Raw genomic sequence first — 22,007 nt, 5'->3', positions numbered from 1 at the left:
GCGTTTTGCCAGCAGCTCTTTGCAATGCTTCAAGCATTGCGCTGTTTATGACTTCAAGCCTATCAACTCCCGAGATTAGGCTGGTGTAACCGATGTGAAATGGCTAGCTAGTTAGCGGGGTGCGCGCTAATAGCGTTTCAAACGTCACTCGCTCTGAGACTTGGAGTAGTTGTTCCCCTTGCTCTGCATGAGTAACACTGCTTTGAGGGTGGCTGTTGTCGATGTGTTCCTGGTTCGAGCCCAGGTAGCGGCGAGGAGAGGGATGGAAGCTATACTGTTACACTGGCAAATACTAAAGTGCCTATAAGAACATCCAATAGTCAAAGGTATATGAAATACAAATCTATAGAGAGAAATAGTCCTATAATAAATACAACCTAAAACTTTTACCTGGGAATATTGAAGACTCATGTTAAAAGGAACCACCAGCTTTCACATGTTCTCATGTTCTGAGCAAGGAACTTAAACGTTAGCTTTCTTACATGGCACATATTGCACTTTTACTTTCTTCTCCAACACTTTGTTTTTGCTTTATTTAAACCAAATTGAACATGTTTCATTATTTATTTGAGGCTAAATTGATTTTATTGATGTATTATATTAAGTTAAAAGTGTTCATTCAGTATTGTTGTAATTGTCATTATTATAAATAAAATAAAATATATATATCTTTTTTTTAAATAAATCGGCCGATTAATCGGTATCGGCTTTTTTTGGTCCTCCAATAATCGGTATCGGCGTTGAAAAATCATAATCGGTCGACCTCTACAATCAACCACAGATCAGTGAGATCTTATCCTTATTTAGCAGTAACATTCTGATTACCGTAATTGCTGGACTATTAAGCGCACCTGAATATAAGCCGCACCCACTGAATTTAAAAAAAATATGTATTTTGTACATAAATAAGCCGCACATGTCTATAAGCCGCAGGTGCCTACCGGTACATTGAAACAAATGAACTTTACACAGCTTTTAAAGGAAACACGGCTTGTAACAAAAATAAATAGGCTTTTTAAACGAAACGCGGCTTGTAACAAAAATAAATAGGCCTTTAAACGAAACACGGCTTGTAACAAAAATAAATAGGCTTTAACGAAACACGGCTTGTAACAAAAATGTTAAAAAATAGCAGTAAACAGTAGCCTACCAAGAAAGTCATTGGTCACTATCTTCCTCCTGTGCACAGAAACCCCTGAAGTCATCTCCTTTGGTGTCGGAGTTGAATAGCCTCAGAATTGCTTCATCCGATGTTGGATCGTTTTCATTGTCGCTCTCGTCACTTTCATCCGGAGGCAAATTCCCCGCTGAGCTCATGCTGCCCTCTTCAATACGCAGCAGTCCAGCCTTTCGAAACCCGTTGATAGTGGATTTTTTAAATTTTTTTTGACAATGCTCCACGCTGTCAGGACCCACTGGCAGACTTGACCATAAGTTGCTCTTCGCATGCGGCCCATTTTATTGAAGGATTACTCCCCACTTGTCATCCAAGCCTCATTTTCTAGTTCGGGCCATCTGCTTTTCTTTCCTCTGAAAGCTTTTGTTGTCTTTTTGCACCGAGTCAGTTTCTCACGCTGCTGTTTCCAACGTCTTATCATCGACTCATTAAGGCCAAGCTCCCGTGCAGCAGCTCTATTTCCTTTTCCAACAGCCAGATCGATCGCCTTCAAATTGAAAGCTGCATCATATGCATTTCTGTAACGGTCGTCGTAATCCTCCTCCTCGGACGAGAAGGATCAGACCAATATGCGGAGTGGTTTGTGTCCATGATTATTTATTAACCAAATAAAACGGAGCACTAACGAAACAAAATGACAAAAGAGAAACGACCCGACAAACAGTCCCGTGTGGCACGAATACAGACACGAGATACAACACGAGATACAAAAAGTATGATTCTCAATCAGGGACAACGATTTACAGCTGCCTCTGATTGAGAATCATACCCGGCCGAACACAAACAACCCGACATAGAAAAATAACACATGGACAACCCACCCCAACTCACGCCCTGACCAACCAAATAAATACAAGAAAAGGGAAAAACAGGTCAGGAACGTGACAATTTCTCTGTGTCTTTGCCATGATGAGGGTGACAAAATGACTACCGTAATCAGAATTATGGGAAGTTTGAGCGCGCTCGATTTACGTCACATTATGTGACGGTGCTCAGTTTTTTGGCGGCATGAATCTTGTGAAAGCGGGAAAAATCCATAAATTAGCCGCGTCATTGTATAAGCCGCAAGGTTCAAAGCGTGGGAAAAAGTAGCGGCTTATAGTCCGGAAATTACGGTACAGGGCACTACAGTGCGACCATTTTACTTACATATGCCCCTAAATATTTTGCTGTGCTACCTGGAATGAAAACTTAGGAGCACCAATGCACCTATAAAATGTGAGATTCTAACTTTAATATCTCAAATACTTAATTCATTGTGCTGCTAAATTTCCTTGAATGCGTGGCGCCTACATTTTTCAATGTATGTTTGTTCCTCTTTCCATAAGTTATGATGATTTAATGAATAGCCTTGGCCTATTGGTGGGATGGCTTAGGCCTACTCTACTTATTTAGAATGGTCAGGCTGTCAACTAAGCATGCACCTTTATGATCTCTTATCTGACCAAACAATGGCCAAGGAAAGAGCCATTCTGAGCAGACAGCAGCAGATGAAGTTGGCCTGTGGAGCTGGAGCACCTACAAATCAGTCCATTATGGCTTATCAGCTGAACCTTCTAATTGGAAGATCTACACCATAAGGCGTGGCACACACACACACACACACACGACTTTAATGGGTGTATGCGGGTGAAAGTATGAGTGAAAGACTAGTAGCTAAATTTAGACTTGACTGTGAAGTCAAGATAGCAGAGTGAAAGGACCTGGAATGTTAGAAATAATTCTTCCTGACATAACTTCAATAAAACAGACAAATATCAGCAAGGAAGCCAAATAATCTCAGGTTGAATTTTTACACGACAGGAGCGTCAGGTTGGGGAGATATCACAAGTAGCTTAAATGATCATCCATACCACCCTAACAGATCCACAGACGATGCAATCTCTATTGCAGTCCACACTGCCCTTTCCCACCTGGACAAAAGGAACACCTATGTGAGAATGCTATTCATTGACTAGAGCTGAGCGTTCAACACCATAGTACCCTCAAAGCTCATCACTAAGCTAAGGACCCTGGGACTAAACACCTCCCTCTGCAACTAGGTCCTGGACTTCCTGACGGGCTGCCCCCAGATGGTAATGGTAGGTAAAAACACATACGCCACGCTGATCCTTAACACGGCCCCATTCTCATCGACAGGGCTGTAGTGGAGCAGATTGAGAGCTTCAAGTTCCTTGGTGTCCACATCACCAACAAACTAACATGGTCCAAGCACATCAAGACAGTCGTGATGAGGGCACAACAAACCTATTACCCCTCAGGAGACTGAAAAAATGTGTCATGGGTCCTCAGATCCTCAAAAGGTTCTACAACTGTACCATTGAGAGCATCCTGACCAGTTGCATCACCACCTGGTATGGCAACTGCTCGGCCTCCAACCGCAAGGCACTACAGAGGGTAGTGCGTACCGCCTAGTATATCACTGGGGCCAAGCTTCCTGCCAACCAGGACCTCTATACCAGGCGGTGTCAGAAGAAGGCCCTAAAAAAATTGTCAAAGACTCTCTGCTACCACATGGCATGCAGAACCGGACCGCCAAGTCTAGGTCCAAGAGGCTTCTAAACAGCTTCTACCCCCAAGCCATAAGACTCCTGAACATCTAATCAAATGGCTACCCAGACTATTTGCATTGCTCCCCCCTCTTTTACACTGCTGCTACTCTGTTATTATCTATGCATAGTCACTTTAAAAACTCTACCTACATGCGTTACAGTCCCCAGTTTCTGTGTTGTGGGTTTGGTTGTGTGTGTGTGTTTCAGGATGGCTTCCTGAAATTCTAAGCAGCTGATTGGTCGGCCCCATCGATGATTGGAGATCTGACCCCGCATTCTCGCCAGGAGATACAGCTGTCTTCAATTACCGACTCTTTCTCCAGCTGGATAAAAGCCAGTGTTCCTTTGTTAGGAAAGAGAGAGCTTCTTGGTATGTCGTTTTTGGGCTGTATAATTGTTGTAAAGTATTTTGTAGCCGGTCCTGCAGATGTATGTGTATGTCAAAAGGACTGTGTTTTTGTTTATTGAACTTGTTTACTTACGTTAGTAATTATTCTGTTTTTGTCCCAGGGGGGAAGGCACCTTGGGAGTGCTTAGGCAAGAGGTCTGCGGGCATACATGTACCCGTAGTATTTTTTATGTCTATGCACACTAGGTAAGACCTGGGAGGACCATCCCCTGTATTTTGGCTGGTCTAAATTAAACTTAATTTGTCGAATTGCAAACATTTCGCTAACACTCCATCAGTTAGCCTCAGGGTGGGAAATTAACACCTGACAAATGCGGGAAGATTTTGGCCTTAGTGGGTAAGAATACCTATATTAGCCTAATGGACAACAATCCATATTGTGATAAATGGCCGGAGTTGATGCGATAACGATGAATAGAACAAGTTTAGAACAATGTGTACTATTTTATTAAATTATACTTTAAAAATGGTTACTAGTTTGTTGTAGCCATCAATTACCCATATGCACAAGCTTATTTTATTTCAAATTTCTCTAGTATAGGCTACTATACTGAACAAAATTAGAAATGCAACAATTTTTAATGAGTTACAGTTCATAGGGAAATCAGACAATTGAAATATAAAGTTGGTGTAACGTTCGTCATATTCCTCCTCCTCTGATGAGGAGGAGCATGGATCGGATCAACACGCAGCGAGGTATGCAGACATAAAGAATTTATTTAACAAGACGAACACTGACACGAAATACACTTGAATAGAATACAAAACAACAAACGACGTAGACAGACCTGAACTTGAGAACTTACATATAGACACAAAGAACGCACGAACAGGAAAGACTAGCAAACGAACGAACAAACGAAACAGTCCCGTGTTGTGCAACAGACACGGACACAGGAACAATCACCGACAAACAAACAGTGAGAACAGCCTACCTTAATATGGTTCTCAATCAGAGGAAACGTCAAACACCTGCCTCTAATTGAGAACCATATCAGGCAACACATTTAACCCAACATAGAAACACATAACATAGAATGCCCACCCCAACTCACAACCTGACCAACTAAACACATACAAAAACAACAGAAAACAGGTCAGGAACGTGACAGAACCCCCCCTCAAGGTGCGAACTCCGGGCGCACCCCTAAAACTCAAGGGGAGGGTCTGGGTGGGCATCTGTCCGCGGTGGCGGCTCCGGCGCAGGACGAGGACACCACTCCACCATTGTCTTTGTCCCCCTCCTTAGCGTCCTTTGAGTGGCGACCCTCGCCCCCGACCCTGGTCTAGGAACCCTCCCAAAGGTCCCTCCTAAATAGAGGACGTAGCTCAGGACAGAGAGGTAGCTCAGGACAGAGGGGTAGCTCAGGACAGAGGGGTAGCTCAGGACAGAGGGGTAGCTCAGGACAGAGGGGTAGCTCAGGACAGAGGGGCAACTCCGGACTGAAGGGCAGCTCCGGACAGAGAGGCAGCTCTGGACTAATGGCAGCTCATGACTGGAAGGCCAGCTCATGACTGGAAGGCCAGCTCATGACTGGAAGGCCAGCTCATGACTGGAAGGTCAGCTCATGACTGGAAGGCCAGCTCATGACTGAAGGGCGGTCCATGACTGGAGGGCAGCTCATGACTGGAGGGCGGCTCATGACTGGCTGGCGGCTCTGGCAGCTCCTGACTGGCTGGCGGCTCTGGCAGCTCCTGACTGGCTGGCGGCTCTGGCGGCTCCTGACTGGCTGGCGGCTCTGGCGGCTCCTGACTGGCTGGCGGCTCTGGCGGCTCCTGACTGGCTGGCGGCTCTGGCGGCTCCTGACTGACGGATGGCTCTGGCGGCTCCTGACTGACGGATGGCTCAGACGGCGCTGGGCAGACGGATGGCTCAGACGGCGCTGGGCAGACGGATTGCTCAGACGGCGCTGGGCAGACGGATGGCTCAGACGGCGCTGGGCAGGCAGGCAGCTCAGACGGCGCTGGGCAGACGAGCAGTGCAGGCAGCTCAGACGGCGCTGGGCAGACGAGCAGTGCAGGCGGCGTTGGGCAGACGGCCGACTCTGACCTGCTGAGGCGCACAGTAGGCCTGGTGCGTGGTGCCGGAACTGGTGGTACCGGACTGGAGACACGCACCTCAAGGCTAGTGCGTGGAACAGGAACAGGGCACACTGGACTCTCGAGGCGCACTATAGGCCTGGTGTGTGGTACTGGAACTGGAGGTACCGGGCTGAGGGCACGCACCTCATGGCGAGTGCGGGGAGAAGGAACAGTGCGTACAGGGCTCTGGAGACGCACAGGAGGCTTGGTGCGTGGTGCCGGAACTGGAGGTACTGGGCTGGAGACACGCACCACAGGGAGAGTGCGTGGAGGAGGAACAGGGCTCTTGAGACGCACTGGAAGCCTGGTGCGTGGTGTAGGCACTGGTGGTACTGGGCTGGGGCGGGAAGGTGGCGCCGGATATACCGGAACTGGAGGTACTGGGCTGAGGGCACGCACCTCGAAGCGAGTGCGGGGTGCTGGAAATGGAGGCCTGGTACGTGGCGCCGGCACCGGAGAGCTGGTGCATGGGGCTGCCACAGGAGAGCTGGTGCATGGGGCTGCCACAGGAGAGCTGGTGCGCTGAGCTGGCACAGGACGTGCAGGGCTAGGGAGGCACACAGGAGGCCTGGTGCGTGGTGCTGGCACAGTCTTCACCAGACGGCTGGCACGCACCTCAGGACGAGTATGGAGAGCTGACTCAGGCGACATCAAATCCCCGACACTCCGTCGGGCGGATGCCGTGCCTCATGCACCAAACCAGCAAATCCCTCATTTCTCTCTCCTCCAATTTCCCAATTAGATCCTTTACAGTCTCTACTTCTCTCACCTCCAATACCGCCTTCACCGGCTCTGGTTCCAACCTTGGCTCCTTATGGTAAGCAGGAGGAGTTGGCTCAAGTCTCCTACTTGACCCAGCTACACTCCCTTTTAGCCCCCCCCCCCCCCAAGAAATTTTTGGGTGAGCCTCTCGGGTCTCCAGCCGCTCTGCCGTGCTAGCGCCTCATAATGCCGCCTCTCCGCCTTTGCTGCCTCCAGCTCCGCTTTGGGGCGGCGACACTCCTCTGGCTCTGCCCAGGGTCCTTCTCCGTCTAGGATTTCCTCCCATGTCCATTCCTCCTTGTACCGCTGCTGCTGTCGCTGCTGCCCGTTACCCCGCTGCTTGATCCTTTGTTGGTGGGTGATTCTGTAGCGTTCGTCATATTCCTCCTCCTCTGATGAGGAGGAGCATGGATCGGACCAACACGCAGCGAGGTATGCAGACATAAAGAATTTATTTAACAAGACAAACACTGACACGAAATACACTTGAATAGAATACAAAACAACAAACAACCTAGACAGACCTGAACTTGAGAACTTACATATAGACACAAAGAACGCACGAACAGGAAAGACTAGCAAACGAACGAACAAACGAAACAGTCCCGTGTTGTGCAAAAGACACGGACACAGGAACAATCACCGACAAACAAACAGTGAGAACAGCCTACCTTAATATGGTTCTCAATCAGAGGAAACGTCAAACACCTGCCTCTAATTGAGAACCATATCAGGCAACACATTTAACCCAACATAGAAACACATAACTTAGAATGCCCACCCCAACTCACGCCCTGACCAACTAAACACATACAAAAACAACAGAAAACAGGTCAGGAACGTGACAGTTGGCCCATATCTACAGATTCCACATGACTGGGCAGGGGTGCAGCCATAGGAGAGCATTGGCCCATCCACTGGGAAGCCAGGCCCAGCCAATCAGAATGAGTTTTTCCCCACAAATGGCCTTTATTAGAGAAAAATACTTCTGTTTCATCAGCCGTCCTGGTCTCAGACGATCCCGCAGGTGAAGAAGCCGAATGTGGAGGTCCTGGGCTGGCGTCGTTACACGTGGCCTACAGTTGAAAGTACTGCCAAATACTCTAAAACAACATTGGAGGCGACTTATGGTAAAGAAATGAACATTCAATTCTCTGGCAACACCTCTGGTGGACATTCCTGCAGTCAGCATGCCAATTACACCCTACCTCAAAACTTGTATAAATAAAAAGACATCTGTGGCATTGCGTTGTGTGACAACTGCACATTTTAGAGAGCCTTTTATTGTCCCCGGCACTAGGTGCACCTGTGTAATGATCAGTCTGTTTAATCAGCTTCTTGATATGCCACACCTGTCAGGTGGATGGATAATCTTGGCAAAGGAAAAATGCTCAATAAAAGGGATGTAAACAAATTTTTGCACAAAATTTGAGAGAAATAAGCTTTTTGTGTGTATGGAACATTTCTGGGATCTTTTATTTCATCTCATGAAACATGGGACCAACACTTTACATGCTGCGTTTATATTTTTGTTCAGTATATTATCTTAACAAACAATATCGGCAAAATGCCCGCAATAAGTGGTCGGTGTCGATCATTTTTGGTTTATCGTCCCAGCTCTATCTTAGCCCATTTCTGCAATAGGATATACTGTACCAGTACAAATCCCAGTGGCAGAATAGCATGGCTTCCATTTAGTCTACACTTCTCTACATAAGAAAACAATGTGTGTGAAGATCTCCATGCATGTATTCCTGCACATTCAGTGCAATGTGCACACTCAAACTGAACTTTTATTTTCACCCACAGCTAAGTAGCAACACTCCTGCATGTCCCTCCCTACACTGATTCATGGGAGTCTTGTCCTGAAGTATTGCCTTGCCTCTTCAGGGCAGGGTCACTGTCAATCAGTGGTGCACGGCTCTAGGATTTTTGGCCTCAAGTCGTAGGAGTCGACTCTTGCTCGACTCCCAAAATACACAAACGGATGCGCACACACCAACTCATTATTGCACTCTTACTAGGAAGTCTACATTTGCGTTCTGGAGGACTGACATCAGCATGATGCTGCCCATTTGCTTATCAATTTAGTATACAAATGGCCTAGGTGATTTGTAGAAACTAGAATATTTCTGTGATATTTCTGCTGTCATTTTTTTTTTTATCGAATAATTGACTCTTATAACGGAAGGCTTGTGTTTTTTATTGTAGGCGTGAAAATATTTCAACGTCATGTCTAGACGATAATATGCTACACGGATAACTCGTGCTTGGCTGTCAAATGTATAGGTCTCCCCATAATATTTAAATTGATGAATTGTTATCATAATCATTATTTTAGCAATCCATGTTAGACGTTTTTCCTAATAACAATGCCCCCCATCCTGCTAATTTGAATTGCTGAGTCGTATTTGCAATTGACTGTGTTAATGGATGAGAAAATTTAAATTAGCCATTTCCAAAAAGTTTAGCGGGGATGATGCTTTGCGATCTATTGCCTAGGACAGAGCTCTCCAACGCTGTTCGTGTAGAGCTATTATCCTGTAGATCCTGTGCGCATCTGATTAAATAATTTGCTGGTTGATAAACTGAATCAGGTTAGTTACAACTGGGGTTGGGGTGAAACAGGGTTGGGGAGCCCTGACCTAGTACATCAACAGCCAGGGTTTCATTAAATAAACTGGGCACAATAGTTTTTATTGCACATTTAGGGTTAATTAAACTGATGCATTTGCCGATGTTCAACTTCATTTCACTGGCACCACGAAAAACAGCGTAGCCATACTCATTGATAACCAAAAACATAACGTGTATATTAGGCTAATTTACAAGGCATTGCTAGGCTAGACAAGACATTTCTAAATACAGATTACAAAGATGTGGTTCTGACTGCTCGACTCGCTTTCCCTCGCCTGCTCCTCGTTATGAAAAACGCTAGAGTGTGTTTGGTCTTCGGTCTGTTGCGTGTAGAATAGCTCAGCCTACTCATTGATAACCCCTACTTCAGTGAATTTGCGCGAGACATTGCAAGCCAAGAAATGGCGACATACAGTATTGCGATAGTCTACATCTTATTACCAATGCACGGTTCTGACGGTCTGCCTGGTGGCGGACACGTCTACCCATGCCTGGCTGTGCCCGCTCCCATCTCTTGCTAGCTTGCTATTTCTTTGCTGTGAGAGATGCAAGAGTTTGTGTACGGCAAATAGTTTCCTAAATTGCTAAAATACTGAATCCTAGGAGTCGATTCCGCTAGCTTGACACCAAGAAATGGGATCGACTCCTCACTACTACTGGCACGCTTCTTCATCAAGGAATTGTCGGATGCTTGCTAATGTCAAAGTTAAACATTTGACAAATTACTTATTTTCACCCTGTATTAAATGAAATTGATGTGGCATTCAGTGAGTTAGCTTGCTGCTAGCTGTAATCTCAATGACAGTCAGCCTAACCTGCAAGCTAGCTGAGTCGGTATGGCTAGCAGCTAGTAGTATAGCTTGCTTACACCCCTTGCATGGCTAGCTAGCCATGTTACCTGGCTAAAAGAAGATGGAACACAGAACCACAGCCACGGCTGGAACTGCATCAATACAGCTAGCTAATACAATGCCAGATATAGCTACAATCAATACAAATATTTAGTTACCGAAGTCGCTATCCATTCCATAGCTTACTCCAATGACAGTGTCCGCATCCTCGGATGCTGTGGCCCCGGAAAAAGGACTCGCTTCCCTGGCCTCTGACAGCCCAACCGCTCCCTCAGCTACTGGCAGTGCTGCTTCCATCCAGACTCCCGGAGAAAGGGCAAGCCCTCGGAATGAAAGACCAACTGCGAAGGCGCGATTCGAAAAATAACGGTTGTTATTCAAAGTCCTACAGCTAAACCATACGATGAAATTAAAACAATAAATTCAGTGTGATATCCGTTATGGACCAGGCATCCGTGCAGTGGTTATCAGCTCGTCGGCGGCACAGGTCCTCTCGGTTCGACTGCGCTTGATGCTATGCATTCTGTCTCCCTCCGACTGATATTTGAAGAACTGCTGACATTGACTTGGCTGTACGTCACGCATTCTCCTGTGCAAGGCAAGGATAAATGAAATATAGCTACAATAAACAAAATTAACTGCTTTGATTGAATCCTTCCTCTTTTAATTGACGAGGAAAACACGTTTTATCCTCAAAAAGGGTGGCTAGCTGCCGACCTTCGCCCCTGTCCATGACCTTTCAAAATGGATGATGACAAAATCTATTGACGCATGTATTCTGCACAAAGATGGAATACTCTGAGTAACATTGATTGATGCCATCAACAAAAGCCAGGGATTGCCTTTGATGTCTGATATCCTCCTCTTCCAACATCGAAAAACCTCATGTTGCAGAATGACTGACAGGCACCTGCAGAGGCGTGAAGGCTTCTGCTCTTCTTGGTAGGAGTTAAAAGGAAAATAGCATTTGTGGTATTATAGAATGGCTGGGCTTTGTTGTTATTTTGTCAACTATCAGGTCCTCAAGTTTTTTCTGGTCGGCAAAGTGCTCTTCTTAACTTAATCAACTGAAAGAAGAGCTGTTGTTGTGAATGGCAATGTGAACTGCATTTCGAACTAACCTGACCCGTCCATAGTCCATCTACAGAACTTGATTAAATCTGACTGGTCTTAATGTAGATTATTAATCAAATGCAGATTCATCATGAGTGTTAATTTGTAATTATAAACTGTGTGGTTCGAGCCCTGAATGCTGGTTGGCTGAAAGCCGTGGTGTATCAGACTATATACCACAGGTATGACAGAAAAATATTTTTTACTGTTCTAATTACATTGGTAACCAGTTTCTAATAGCAATAAGGCACCTCATGGGTGCCACAGCTAAGGGCTATATCCAGGCCCTTACGCTTCGAAAACGCAGACAGCGCCAATGCTTTTTGGTAAACCAGAATTATATTAATTTACAATGAAACGCTGCGTTTGCCTTGCAGCATTGCATTGCAGAAGCAGTTGCAGTGTGGTGCATACATTGGATTTATAGAACATATGTGTAGACGGCTTGACAGAAATGGTAGCAGAAGGTGAATGTTGAAATTTAGTTTCATACATATCCAGATGATACTGCATACTATTTTGCGTTTACGCTGTCGGTGTGTTCGAAGCGTTAGCTGTGGTATATTGGCCATATACTGTACCACACCCCCTCGTGCCTTATTGCGTAATTATAAACCGGGTGGGTCGAGTCCTGAATGCTGGTTGAGTGAAATCCGTGGTATATCAGATCGTATACCACGGTATGACAAAAACATTTTTGTTACTATTCTAATTGGTATCCAGTTTGTAATAGCAATAAGGCACCTCTGGGGTTTGTGGGGTATGTGGCCAATATACCACAGCTAAGGGCTGTATCCAGCCCACACCTTCTCGGGCCTTATTGCTTACGTATGAACTCAGTAGCCAACAGTCTCTGACAACAGAGCAAAGGGATGACTGGCGAGTGACTATGGTAGCACCATTTTTGCTCTCAAATCCAGTAGAGGGCAGTATAACAACATTTATTTCAGCAGAACAGATTCACAAATTCAATTTCAAGCACTACCACTCATATGAAGGAATGCTCTCAGGTGGTAAATCTAAATTACTATTTCCTTTTTAGGTAATCAGTAACTTGAACGTCTTGTTGCGTCACATGGAACAACCTTGTCCACATCATCAACTCCTGGCAAAACATCAGCATCGCAAAACTGGTTAGTAACAGGAACCATGGTTTTATTACTGTTCTACTTGTGTAGTATGTGATGGGAATTCAAAACAAGAAACATAAAGATGTTGAAAGACGCATTCCCATTGACAATAAACACACTTGACAACAGAATTAGCACAAAATAGTTCAGTTTATTATAGAATATGTCACTAAGATCATATTTTTAATTATGCACATTCAGTTTTAAGTATTCAAAGGGAACAGTCGTAGACGTCAGGGTTCCTCTCCGGTGTACTGGCTGGGTATAGGGGGTCCTCCCAGGGGGTTGCACGCCATTTTCATCAGGTCTGTCCTGTCCGTCAGGCGGGTTTGCGGACAGACCGTCACTGGTCTGGGGAATGGACCCACTCACACCCATTGGCTGACCGGAGAGGAGGGAGTATCGGTGCATTAGTCAGTCAGTCATGGAAGAATTACAGGTACTTAGGAAGATCCTTCTCCACCACCTGAAAGGAAGGAGAAATAGGTATGATGAATTGCGTCCATGTCTTTTTTTCCTGAACAATGGTTTATTAGTTTTTCTTGCATGTCCTAAGACAATTACAGTTTCAAGATGCAAAAATGTACAGATCAATAGGGAGAAAAAACAAAATGAAAAAACAAAGAAAAACAACAGGATACAATTAAGGACAAAACCAAACTAAAAAGAAATAGATTTCAGTATTTCCAAATTCAATCAGCCTATTCAAATTTCAATCTCAAAGGCTACCAACCCAGAGCCACATAGGAATATTAAAAGGTAGACAGAGCAGGGCAATCCCATCTCCCATCCACAAGACCAAACATTGTTGTTAAATTAGATCTTGCAAATGGGAAGCAGCATATGACCAATTGACAAGAGTTTCGGGCTTGGCCCCACGCAGTCTGGCAGTGGATCTTTCCAGCTGCTTAATATCCTAGTACATAAACAACCAACATCTGCAAAGGGCAACAGCCGGTTCAAACCAACTCCTTAGAATATTTGTTTTGCCTGCTGTTAATGCAACCATAACAATCTGCCTCTGAGGGATAAGACAAGGAAATGCTAGAGCTACAACCCAGCAGGAGGGATGGGGAAGCAGGTAGGCTCCTGCCAAGAAAACCATTTAAAACACTTGAACCCAAAGAGACTTTACCGGTAAACAGCTCCAAAGCATATGCATATCATTGCCCGCCTCAGATTGGGTACATTTATTACACATCACTATCCACAAGCTTCATTTTGAACCTTCACTCTGGGGTGAAATAAAATATTTGAGAAAATTTTAAATGAATAGGTTGATGGGCAAGGCTCTTAGAAGAGGCAAAAAATATTGCCCCATATCGTGGTCCAATCCCATTTCAACCCTGAACTTTGCAGGTCCTTCTCCCAGACCTTCATAACAGGTAGATGTTTTATATTATGAGTCACCAGCCTATCATATAGTGAGGACACCATTCCAGCATCCATGTCTTTTAGTTGATTTTCATGTTTCTCTCCTTATATGGATTTAATATAATTGGATTTAATTTGTTAGATAAGAGCCATAACAGTAGCCAGCTATAGACACTTGTGGTGTATTGGATTTCCCATTCAGGAGAGACACTATGAGAGATATACCATGTTTGAGCAGCCGTTAAAGAAAGCATGCCCTATATTCACATTTTCTCTGTGCTTGATAGAGGATTGCCCCACTCCCCACTACCTCCAATTTTACAGGGTTGTATTCACATAAAAAGGTTTCCAGGAAGCATTTATAAATGGTCGATAATGCATCATTTCAGTGGCAAAGTCACAAGGCAGAATGATGGAGAGGGTTATTCCAGGCCAGCCCTGAGGTTATGGCTGAGTGCTACATCACATGGACATGTCAGTGAGCCCATCATAGGCCTGTGCTGTAATTACAGTCATTGACTTACACTGGGATCATCCATTGGTCCATATCTCTTCATAACCTGGCCCTCTCTGTTGATCAGGAACTACAAATACAGAGAGAAGAAGCAATGGACATTGAAACTCATTCTGCATTAAAGATTCAGTCCGGGATTTAAAACACTTACAAATTCATAACATATTGTAATGTAATATATATATATGATATGCAAAATGTATATATATATATAAAAAAATTAGCATATCATACGAAATGGATGACGTAATACACAATTGTGCACAATTTTTGGCGACCCGTTTTGGCTCATGAGCACTACTTTCAAAACTACTGTCTGAAATTATACAAAAGCTCTGGAGAATCACTTTAAACTTCCATGATCTAACTGCAAAACCTGATAATAGTCAATAGATGTTTTTGTTTTCAATTCGTTAACCCCACAACTCCCCAACTCATAAATGCTGAAATATACTTCCATTTAAGTATGTATTTGTATGACACTGGGCCAAGAATTTATTGCCTACCTCATGCCTTTTGCACACATTGTATATAGATTCTCTTTTTTCTACCATGTTATTGACTTGTTTATTGTTTACTCCATGTGTAACTCTGTGTTGTCTGTTCACACTGCTATGCTTTATCTTGGCCAGGTCGCAGTTGCAAATGAGAACTTGTTCTCAACTAGCCTACCTGGTTAAATAAAGGTGAAATAAAATAAAAATAAAAATAAAATAAAAAGAAAGACCATAATAATAAGACTACCATTTTTATTTTATTTTGTTAACAGAGGCTATAACATTGAACTCAATGGGCATGCAATGAGCAACCTTTGCTTTCACCAGAGATAAACGCTTGGCATATAACTCTGGGTAACTCCTACTCAGCTGTGTCAACTTTCTGCTGATGGGGATATCTGATGATGACTAATAGTAAATATTTACCTTTGTGAAATTCCACTTGATGCCACTGTTGGGAAGAAAACAAGATCATAAGATAAAGCAATCATTAACACAGTGACAATAACCAAACTCATACATGCTACATTTGAAATATCTGCTTATATTACGGTATATAAGCCATTATCAAATACTTTGAGGAGCATTAGTAAGCAGTTTGTAAATAATTTGATATAATGTATTTAAAGTATTAACAGTGGTCTAAGGCACTGCATCTCAGTGCAAGAAGCGACACTACAGTCCCTGGTTCAAATCCAGGCTGAATCACATCTGGCCGTGATTGGGAGTCCCATAGGGCGGTGCACAATTGGCCCAGCGCCGTCCGGGTTTGGCCGTCATTGTAAATAAGAATTTGTTCTTAAATGACTTACCAAGTCAAATAAAAAATAAAATAGATTTTATATTCATGGCCAACAAAAATGATATGTGAGTCTAATCACGCTAGTTGTGACACGTCTCTCCAAAACATCTCCACTTACTTTCCCAGGAAGCCTTTCCCGTTGGGCTGCTCCTTCAGCCACTTCCACAGGGGGTGGGCGTTATCCCCGTTCACATCAATCTTACTGAACATTGGGAACTCAGCATTGTACGACTTAGCAAAGTCCTTGATCTGAGCTTCAGTGCCAGGTTCCTAAAATGAACACATAAGACACGTAATAAAATGGCCATAGAATAAATGTTTTAGGTGAGAATTGTTTTTTGATGAAGAGAGGTGTAGCTACCTGACTCCCGAACTGGTTGGAAGGGAAGGCCAGGATGCGTAAACCTTTCTCAGCGTACTTCGCGTGCATCTCCGCAAACTGAGAATAGTTTACTGGGGTTTTCCCTCATTTAGAGGCAACGTTGACAATGATGACAACATCTCCCCTACACAAACACATTAAAACACAGGAGAGAACAGGTCAGAGGCTTTTGGAAGGGGTATGGTGAATGATATATATATAACATGATTGTAGTTATGATTGTGGTTATTTAGTATTTTGGAGTGCTGAGTAACTTGTTTTCACCCACTCACCTGTATTTCTCGAGGGACACCTCGTTTCCATCAATATCCTTGGCAGAGAAGTCATAAATAGATGTGGCTGTCAGCCCGTCCTCTGTCGGGGCAGACTGCGAGAGGTGAGAAGAAAGAGAGTAAGTCTAAATATTAAAAGTGTACTGTTTGCTGCTAGCTCTTAAGTACCTGGCACACACGTGTGCTCACTCACACTCACTGTAAAGGAAAAACTCAGCAAACCTCTCTCTCTTTCAGAGTGATCGTCATTATTCAAATGAAATGCCTTTGCTCTCATCCATTCTACACGGAAATCCACATAATAACATATTTCAAAAATGTGTTTGAATGACAGAAAAGCAGCAATTGATGTGTTAAAAAGTTACTCATTACAAGGGTGTATTTCCCCTCCAACAATAAACACACTATATGCACCTGGCATACTTTCTCAGATAAAGGTTCGACAGCAGATGTAAACATAAGAAAACCTGCCATAGCCAATATCGGCAAAACATTTCCAGTGATCTTACTAAAGTCTGCAGCAAGACAGAGAAAAGGACAGCAGATCCTAGCAGACGCATGACTCCCTTTCAGTAAGGTCGACTGAAAAGGCAGAACGCGCATGTGACACTATCCCTGTGATTTGACCACACAGTCTTCTGTCCCACAAACGTTTGACTGACTGAGCCTTTCAGTACAGTACACACTCTAACCCCCCAATTTATGAAACTCTGACAATCAATAACTAGGAAGATATGGCATTCTTCTCTGATAGGACGCTTTTATGCTGACCACTGACAGGCAAAGGATGATAACACCTACACAATCAGTGGTCCTCATTACATACCAATAGATACTGTTATCTCTTCCTAGAAGTGACACAAAGTGTGACTTGCACAGGACAAAGGTAACCTCCTCTTTGGGAACTGACCTTGCTAAACACAAAAGGTTACATAAGTCAAAAAGTACAGTACACAGTAGTACTTCTCTATGACTAAATGAACAGTAACATTTCACATCAACAATAACCTTTTAAAAAGGATGGAGCAAAACTATCAATATGGTCCAAAAATCCACTATTTCACCAAACAACAACTATTTGGATGTATATTGCCCATATGCAGTGATCTTATATTTGTGACCTTTGTCAGGATATCATATCAACTTAGATGAACCTTCACCTGACAAAGGCATGCAATGAAACAATTTCTGTTTGTGATGTGTGATAGAGATGTTCAATTACAGTAGGCTATTCATACTGTAAGTCTCAACAAATGACTCGCACAAGAGAGCCTAATCATTCTGCAAAGCACGTAAACAAGGGTTTCAAAAAGCCTCCGTTCTTTCCTATTTCAGAGGTTCTTTATTCCATCAAATGTCATTACATCTTTAGCATCATATGGTATAGAATAGATGCAACAGATGTGCATGGAGACTCATGTTTACATTTTCTAAGAGAGAGGATCTGAGAGTATCAATCTTTTAATTTGAGGGCAGTGGTACAAGACAGTGGTTGGGCAACTACATTGATTCAGTATATATTATTTCACCATTTTGATAAGGTGCAGCCATAGGAAAATATGAACCTTTCACCTGGTTTAAACTTTACCACTCAATGATGTCATCTGACAAACACAACAAGGTAAATTATAAGCCTGATAAGATTGATATGAGGGAGCAGGGAGGTCCTGACTTGTGATACCACATAGTCTGTGTGTACACCCCAGATACCAAATAAATAACTAAACTGAAAACCAGCCAGATGATGATGTGTCCATACTTTTTCTGACATCCAGACCAATACCTTTTAACACCCTGTATGTAGACAGCTTTTTCACAGATATCAAATGAAGAGTGCATCATGTAGAGTAGTATAATTAATTAATAAAACACACAAACATAAGTAAATTGTCCTAAATACATGTACTGCAATTTAGGCCACTTTGCTATAGACAAGGTCAACAGGTTATCAGCCCACACCAGAAGGGCTATGGAGAGAATGGTTTCATCCTATGTAACAGTCAACAGCACAACAATTAACTCTGCATATGGCTATAGTACTGTATACAATAGCCTACCATTGTGAATAAATATAATCCAACCACAAGAACGAGTCCACAGCTTGCCAATGTCCCAAATACTAAAACACGCTTAATTTGCCACAACGACATTGAATTGTATAAACTCCCGTCTGCAGGGTTTGTTGTGAAACGTACTGCGTACTCAAATCTTTGGTGTGTTTGAGCCTCTAGGGGGCGTGCCATAACTGTACTTGATAATTTGCATGTTTTTCTCTGACTGAGCTAACTCATACGGTCGTTTTTTTTCCTACATGTGCTAAGACATAACATTTATATTTGAAGATCAGTCAAATATTCCATTCATTGTTGGAACATCCGGTGACATCATCATTGCGCGCGCTCCTAATAACGTGTAACTGCAACGTGAGTTAGCGTTAGCTAGTGAGAAGTACCTTACATGTATTGATATATCGTATACTGCACCGGTAATTAAATCAATACATCTCATCGAAACGCAATGGATGACGATGAGGAAACGTATAGGCTATGGAAAATTCGGAAAACCATCATGCAGGTGGGTTACTGAGATGAGCTGTTTGCTAGCTGTATCAACTTTAGTAGTAGCTAACTATCGGTAGCTGTAGTCAATATATGATACCCAAAGGTGGAGCAATTGATATTCACTTACTAAAGTTCAATGATGGAGTATGAATGACTCCAATTAGCTATAGTTTTAGTGCATAAAGAATGATAGAGGCCTCTAATGGCCGTGCTAACATGGGCAGCACCGTTGAGGGCTTCCACCATTTTAATGTAGTCAACTGGGTGATACTTTCATGTACGTTAACAGTCAACAGCACAATTAACTCTGCATATGGCTATAGTACTGTATACAATAGCCTACCATTGTGTATAAATATAATCCAATCACAAAAACGAGTCCACAGCTTGCCAATGTCCCAAATACTAATACACGCTTAATTTGCCACAACGACATTGAATTGTATAAACTCCCGTCTGCAGGGTTTGTTGTGAAACGTACTGCGTACTCAAATCTTTGTATTTCAGCCTCTAGGGGGCGTGCCATAACTGTACTTGATAATTTGCACGTTTTCCTCTGACTGAGCTAACTCATACGGTCGTTTGTTTTTTCTACATGTGTTAAGACATAACATTTATATTTGAAGAGGGTCAAATACAAATGCAATTCTAATGACTGGTTAGATCAGTCAAAAATATTTCACTCATTGTTGGAAAATATCCGGTGACATCGTCATTACGCGCGCTCCTAATAACGCGTAACTGCAACGTGAGTTAGCGTTAGCTAGTGAGAAGTATCTTACATGTATTGATATATCGTATACTGCACCGGTAATTAAATCAATACATCTCATCGAAACGCAATGGATGACGATGAGGAAACATATAGGCTATGGAAAATTCGGAAAACCATCATGCAGGTGGGTTACTGAGATGAGCTGTTTGCTAGCTGTATCAACTTTAGTAGTAGCTAACTATCGGTAGCTGTAGTCAATATTATACTCAAAGGTGGAGCAATTGATATTCACTAACTATAGTTCAATGATGGAGTATGAATGACTCCAATTAGCTATAGTTTTAGTGCATAAAGAATGAGAGGCCTCTAATGGCCGTGCTAACATGGGCAGCACCGTTGAGGGCTTCCACTATTTTAATGTAGTCAACTGGGTGATACTTTCAACTTCATTGGCTGATACAAATCTTGAAGGGATCAGCCAATCTTGAAGAACAACATTACCCACTTCAATATGGAGATACAAAGATGAGTCCTATCTATCTATTTGGCTATGATTCAATGGATCCAGTATATGAATGACCTGTCTTGTCACATTACATGGAAAGCGTCATTGTACAACTCTCTCCTTGTTGGTCAGCTGTGTCATGACAGAGGCTACCTGGTGACCCAAGATGAGTTGGACCAGACCTTGGATGAGTTTAAAAGTCAGTTTGGGGACAAACCCAGCGAGGGTCGCCCACGACGGACAGATCTCACTGTCCTGGTAGCACACAATGATGACCCCACAGACCAGATGTTTGTTTTCTTTCCTGGTATGTTATTGCCAATGTAGCCCTAGTGACCATGTTGACTGTCATTTTTGATACAGTAATAAGTCAGCACCTGTCATTTGCTGTAGTCCTATAACTTATGACGATATTGAATCCCTTCATTTTCACCCATGTAGAGGAGCCTAAAGTTGGTATTAAGACCATCAAGATGTACTGCCAGCGGATGCAGGAGGAAAACATCACACGTGCCTGCATTGTAGTTCAGATGGGAATGACACCTTCTGCTAAGCAGGTAAGGTTTGTGGATGTTTTTGGACACGAGAGCTTACTTTTTCAAGCTACTATGTTTTCAGTTTTTCATTTCAGTGGTCTTTTTTTTTCTTCACATCAAATTTTAGTCTCTAGTTGATATGGCCCCCAAATACATCCTGGAACAGTTTCTGCAGCAGGAGCTTCTAATAAACATCACTGAGCATGAGGTAAGCAGATGGAAAGTTATGTTGCAATATCATTAAGATTGTAGTCATAAGACCTTTTGAACTGCTATGTGGCACACTTAACTAATCTGATGTAATTATTTTGTTGCAGCTAGTTCCTGAACACATAGTCATGACAAAAGAGGAACTGTCTGAATTGCTGTTACGATAGTATCCTTTTTCACAGCATGGATTTCAAACTCGTACCTGGATAGAGTATAAATCCTGTGTTCTATGGACTGGATTCACATGCATAGTCACCCCAAATGAGAATCTATTGATCTAACACTAGATTGAGTTATATAGAGATACTTGTGTTGGGATTTCTTTATTTGTGTCTCAGTAAACTGAAGGAGAGTCAGCTGCCTAGGATCCAACAAGGAGATCCTGTAGCCCGGTATTTTGGATTGAAAAGAGGCCAGGTACAAGATCAATCTCCTCAACCTAATGTAGTTAAAACATGTCTGAAATAAGTGATTTACTTGGCTCTCGTTCCTCTTTGCTGTGACAGGTAGTAAAGATAATCAGACCCAGTGAGACTGCTGGACGATATATCACCTACAGGCTGGTCCAGTGAGGATTTCAATGTGAGTGCTTGGTGAGTATCTTGATTGCAGTGTTAGGGCTGTTTCCTAACCAGCATCTCTATATTAAATGTATTGTCATATGAAAAATAATTAATTATTCAGATGGGCATTTGAGAATGTTAATTCTGATGCTACTCTTGTTCCTTTAGGTATGTCGCTGTACTAAGGAACAGCGGGTGAGCCAATAAAACTCATGGATTATTCTACAGCTGGCCTCATCTCTTTGGATTAAGTTTGGCTTTTGTTAATTTCTTCAATAAATCCTTTGACATATCTTTCCAAAGATATGTATGGTGATGCCAGTTATAATGATTATTTTAAATGGTTTGACCATCCAGACAATG

The 22,007-nt window shown here is 43.0% G+C and overlaps 3 protein-coding genes across 10 annotated transcripts in view; 1 reads left to right on the top strand and 2 right to left on the bottom strand.

Annotated features, from left to right (window-relative positions):
* The window catches only part of LOC129867251 (phosphatidylinositol 4-phosphate 5-kinase type-1 gamma-like), a 96,841-nt gene extending 85,427 nt beyond the window's left edge, over positions 1-11,414 (bottom strand). For 3 of the 5 annotated variants that reach the window (XM_055940533.1, XM_055940534.1, XM_055940535.1), the window contains exon 1: positions 10,629-11,414. In XM_055940533.1, coding sequence (XP_055796508.1) covers positions 10,629-10,767 — 139 coding nt within the window. In that variant the 5' untranslated portion in view covers positions 10,768-11,414. The remainder of the gene's footprint in view (positions 1-10,628) is intronic. The other 2 variants (XM_055940536.1, XM_055940537.1) reach the window with 2 other exon arrangements.
* A 1,430-nt stretch (positions 11,415-12,844) lies between these two features.
* On the bottom strand, positions 12,845-19,571 carry gpx4a (glutathione peroxidase 4a). 3 transcript variants are annotated; one of them, XM_055940539.1, is made up of 7 exons: positions 19,459-19,571; positions 16,555-16,649; positions 16,262-16,406; positions 16,019-16,170; positions 15,525-15,549; positions 14,612-14,671; positions 12,845-13,179 (listed from the first exon to the last, which is right to left on the bottom strand). In XM_055940539.1, exons 1-7 carry the CDS (start codon positions 19,549-19,551, stop codon positions 13,147-13,149), a joined length of 603 nt encoding a protein of 200 aa, XP_055796514.1. In that variant the 5' UTR covers positions 19,552-19,571; the 3' UTR covers positions 12,845-13,146. The 3 variants fall into 3 exon arrangements, with proteins under 3 accessions (XP_055796514.1, XP_055796513.1, XP_055796515.1); XM_055940538.1 differs by lacking the exon at positions 19,459-19,571 and adding an exon at positions 18,612-18,736; XM_055940540.1 differs by lacking the exon at positions 19,459-19,571 and adding an exon at positions 17,064-17,262.
* polr2eb (RNA polymerase II, I and III subunit E, b) lies at positions 18,826-21,960 on the top strand. 2 transcript variants are annotated; one of them, XM_055940543.1, is made up of 8 exons: positions 18,826-19,128; positions 20,468-20,642; positions 20,777-20,892; positions 20,999-21,079; positions 21,189-21,247; positions 21,420-21,498; positions 21,588-21,674; positions 21,813-21,960. In XM_055940543.1, the coding sequence occupies exons 1-7, from the start codon at positions 19,072-19,074 to the stop codon at positions 21,651-21,653; spliced, it is 633 nt and encodes a 210-aa protein (XP_055796518.1). In that variant the 5' UTR covers positions 18,826-19,071; the 3' UTR covers positions 21,654-21,674; positions 21,813-21,960. The 2 variants fall into 2 exon arrangements, with proteins under 2 accessions (XP_055796518.1, XP_055796517.1); XM_055940542.1 differs by lacking the exon at positions 18,826-19,128 and adding an exon at positions 19,670-20,014 and having other exon boundaries at positions 21,588-21,663.
* Positions 21,961-22,007: the final 47 nt, after the last annotated feature.

This window comes from Salvelinus fontinalis, chromosome 12 (genome assembly GCF_029448725.1).
Source record: "Salvelinus fontinalis isolate EN_2023a chromosome 12, ASM2944872v1, whole genome shotgun sequence".
Lineage (NCBI taxonomy): Eukaryota > Metazoa > Chordata > Actinopteri > Salmoniformes > Salmonidae > Salvelinus > Salvelinus fontinalis.
The sequence above is the reverse complement of the archived record's forward strand: the minus strand, read 5'-3'. Positions and strand labels throughout refer to the sequence as shown.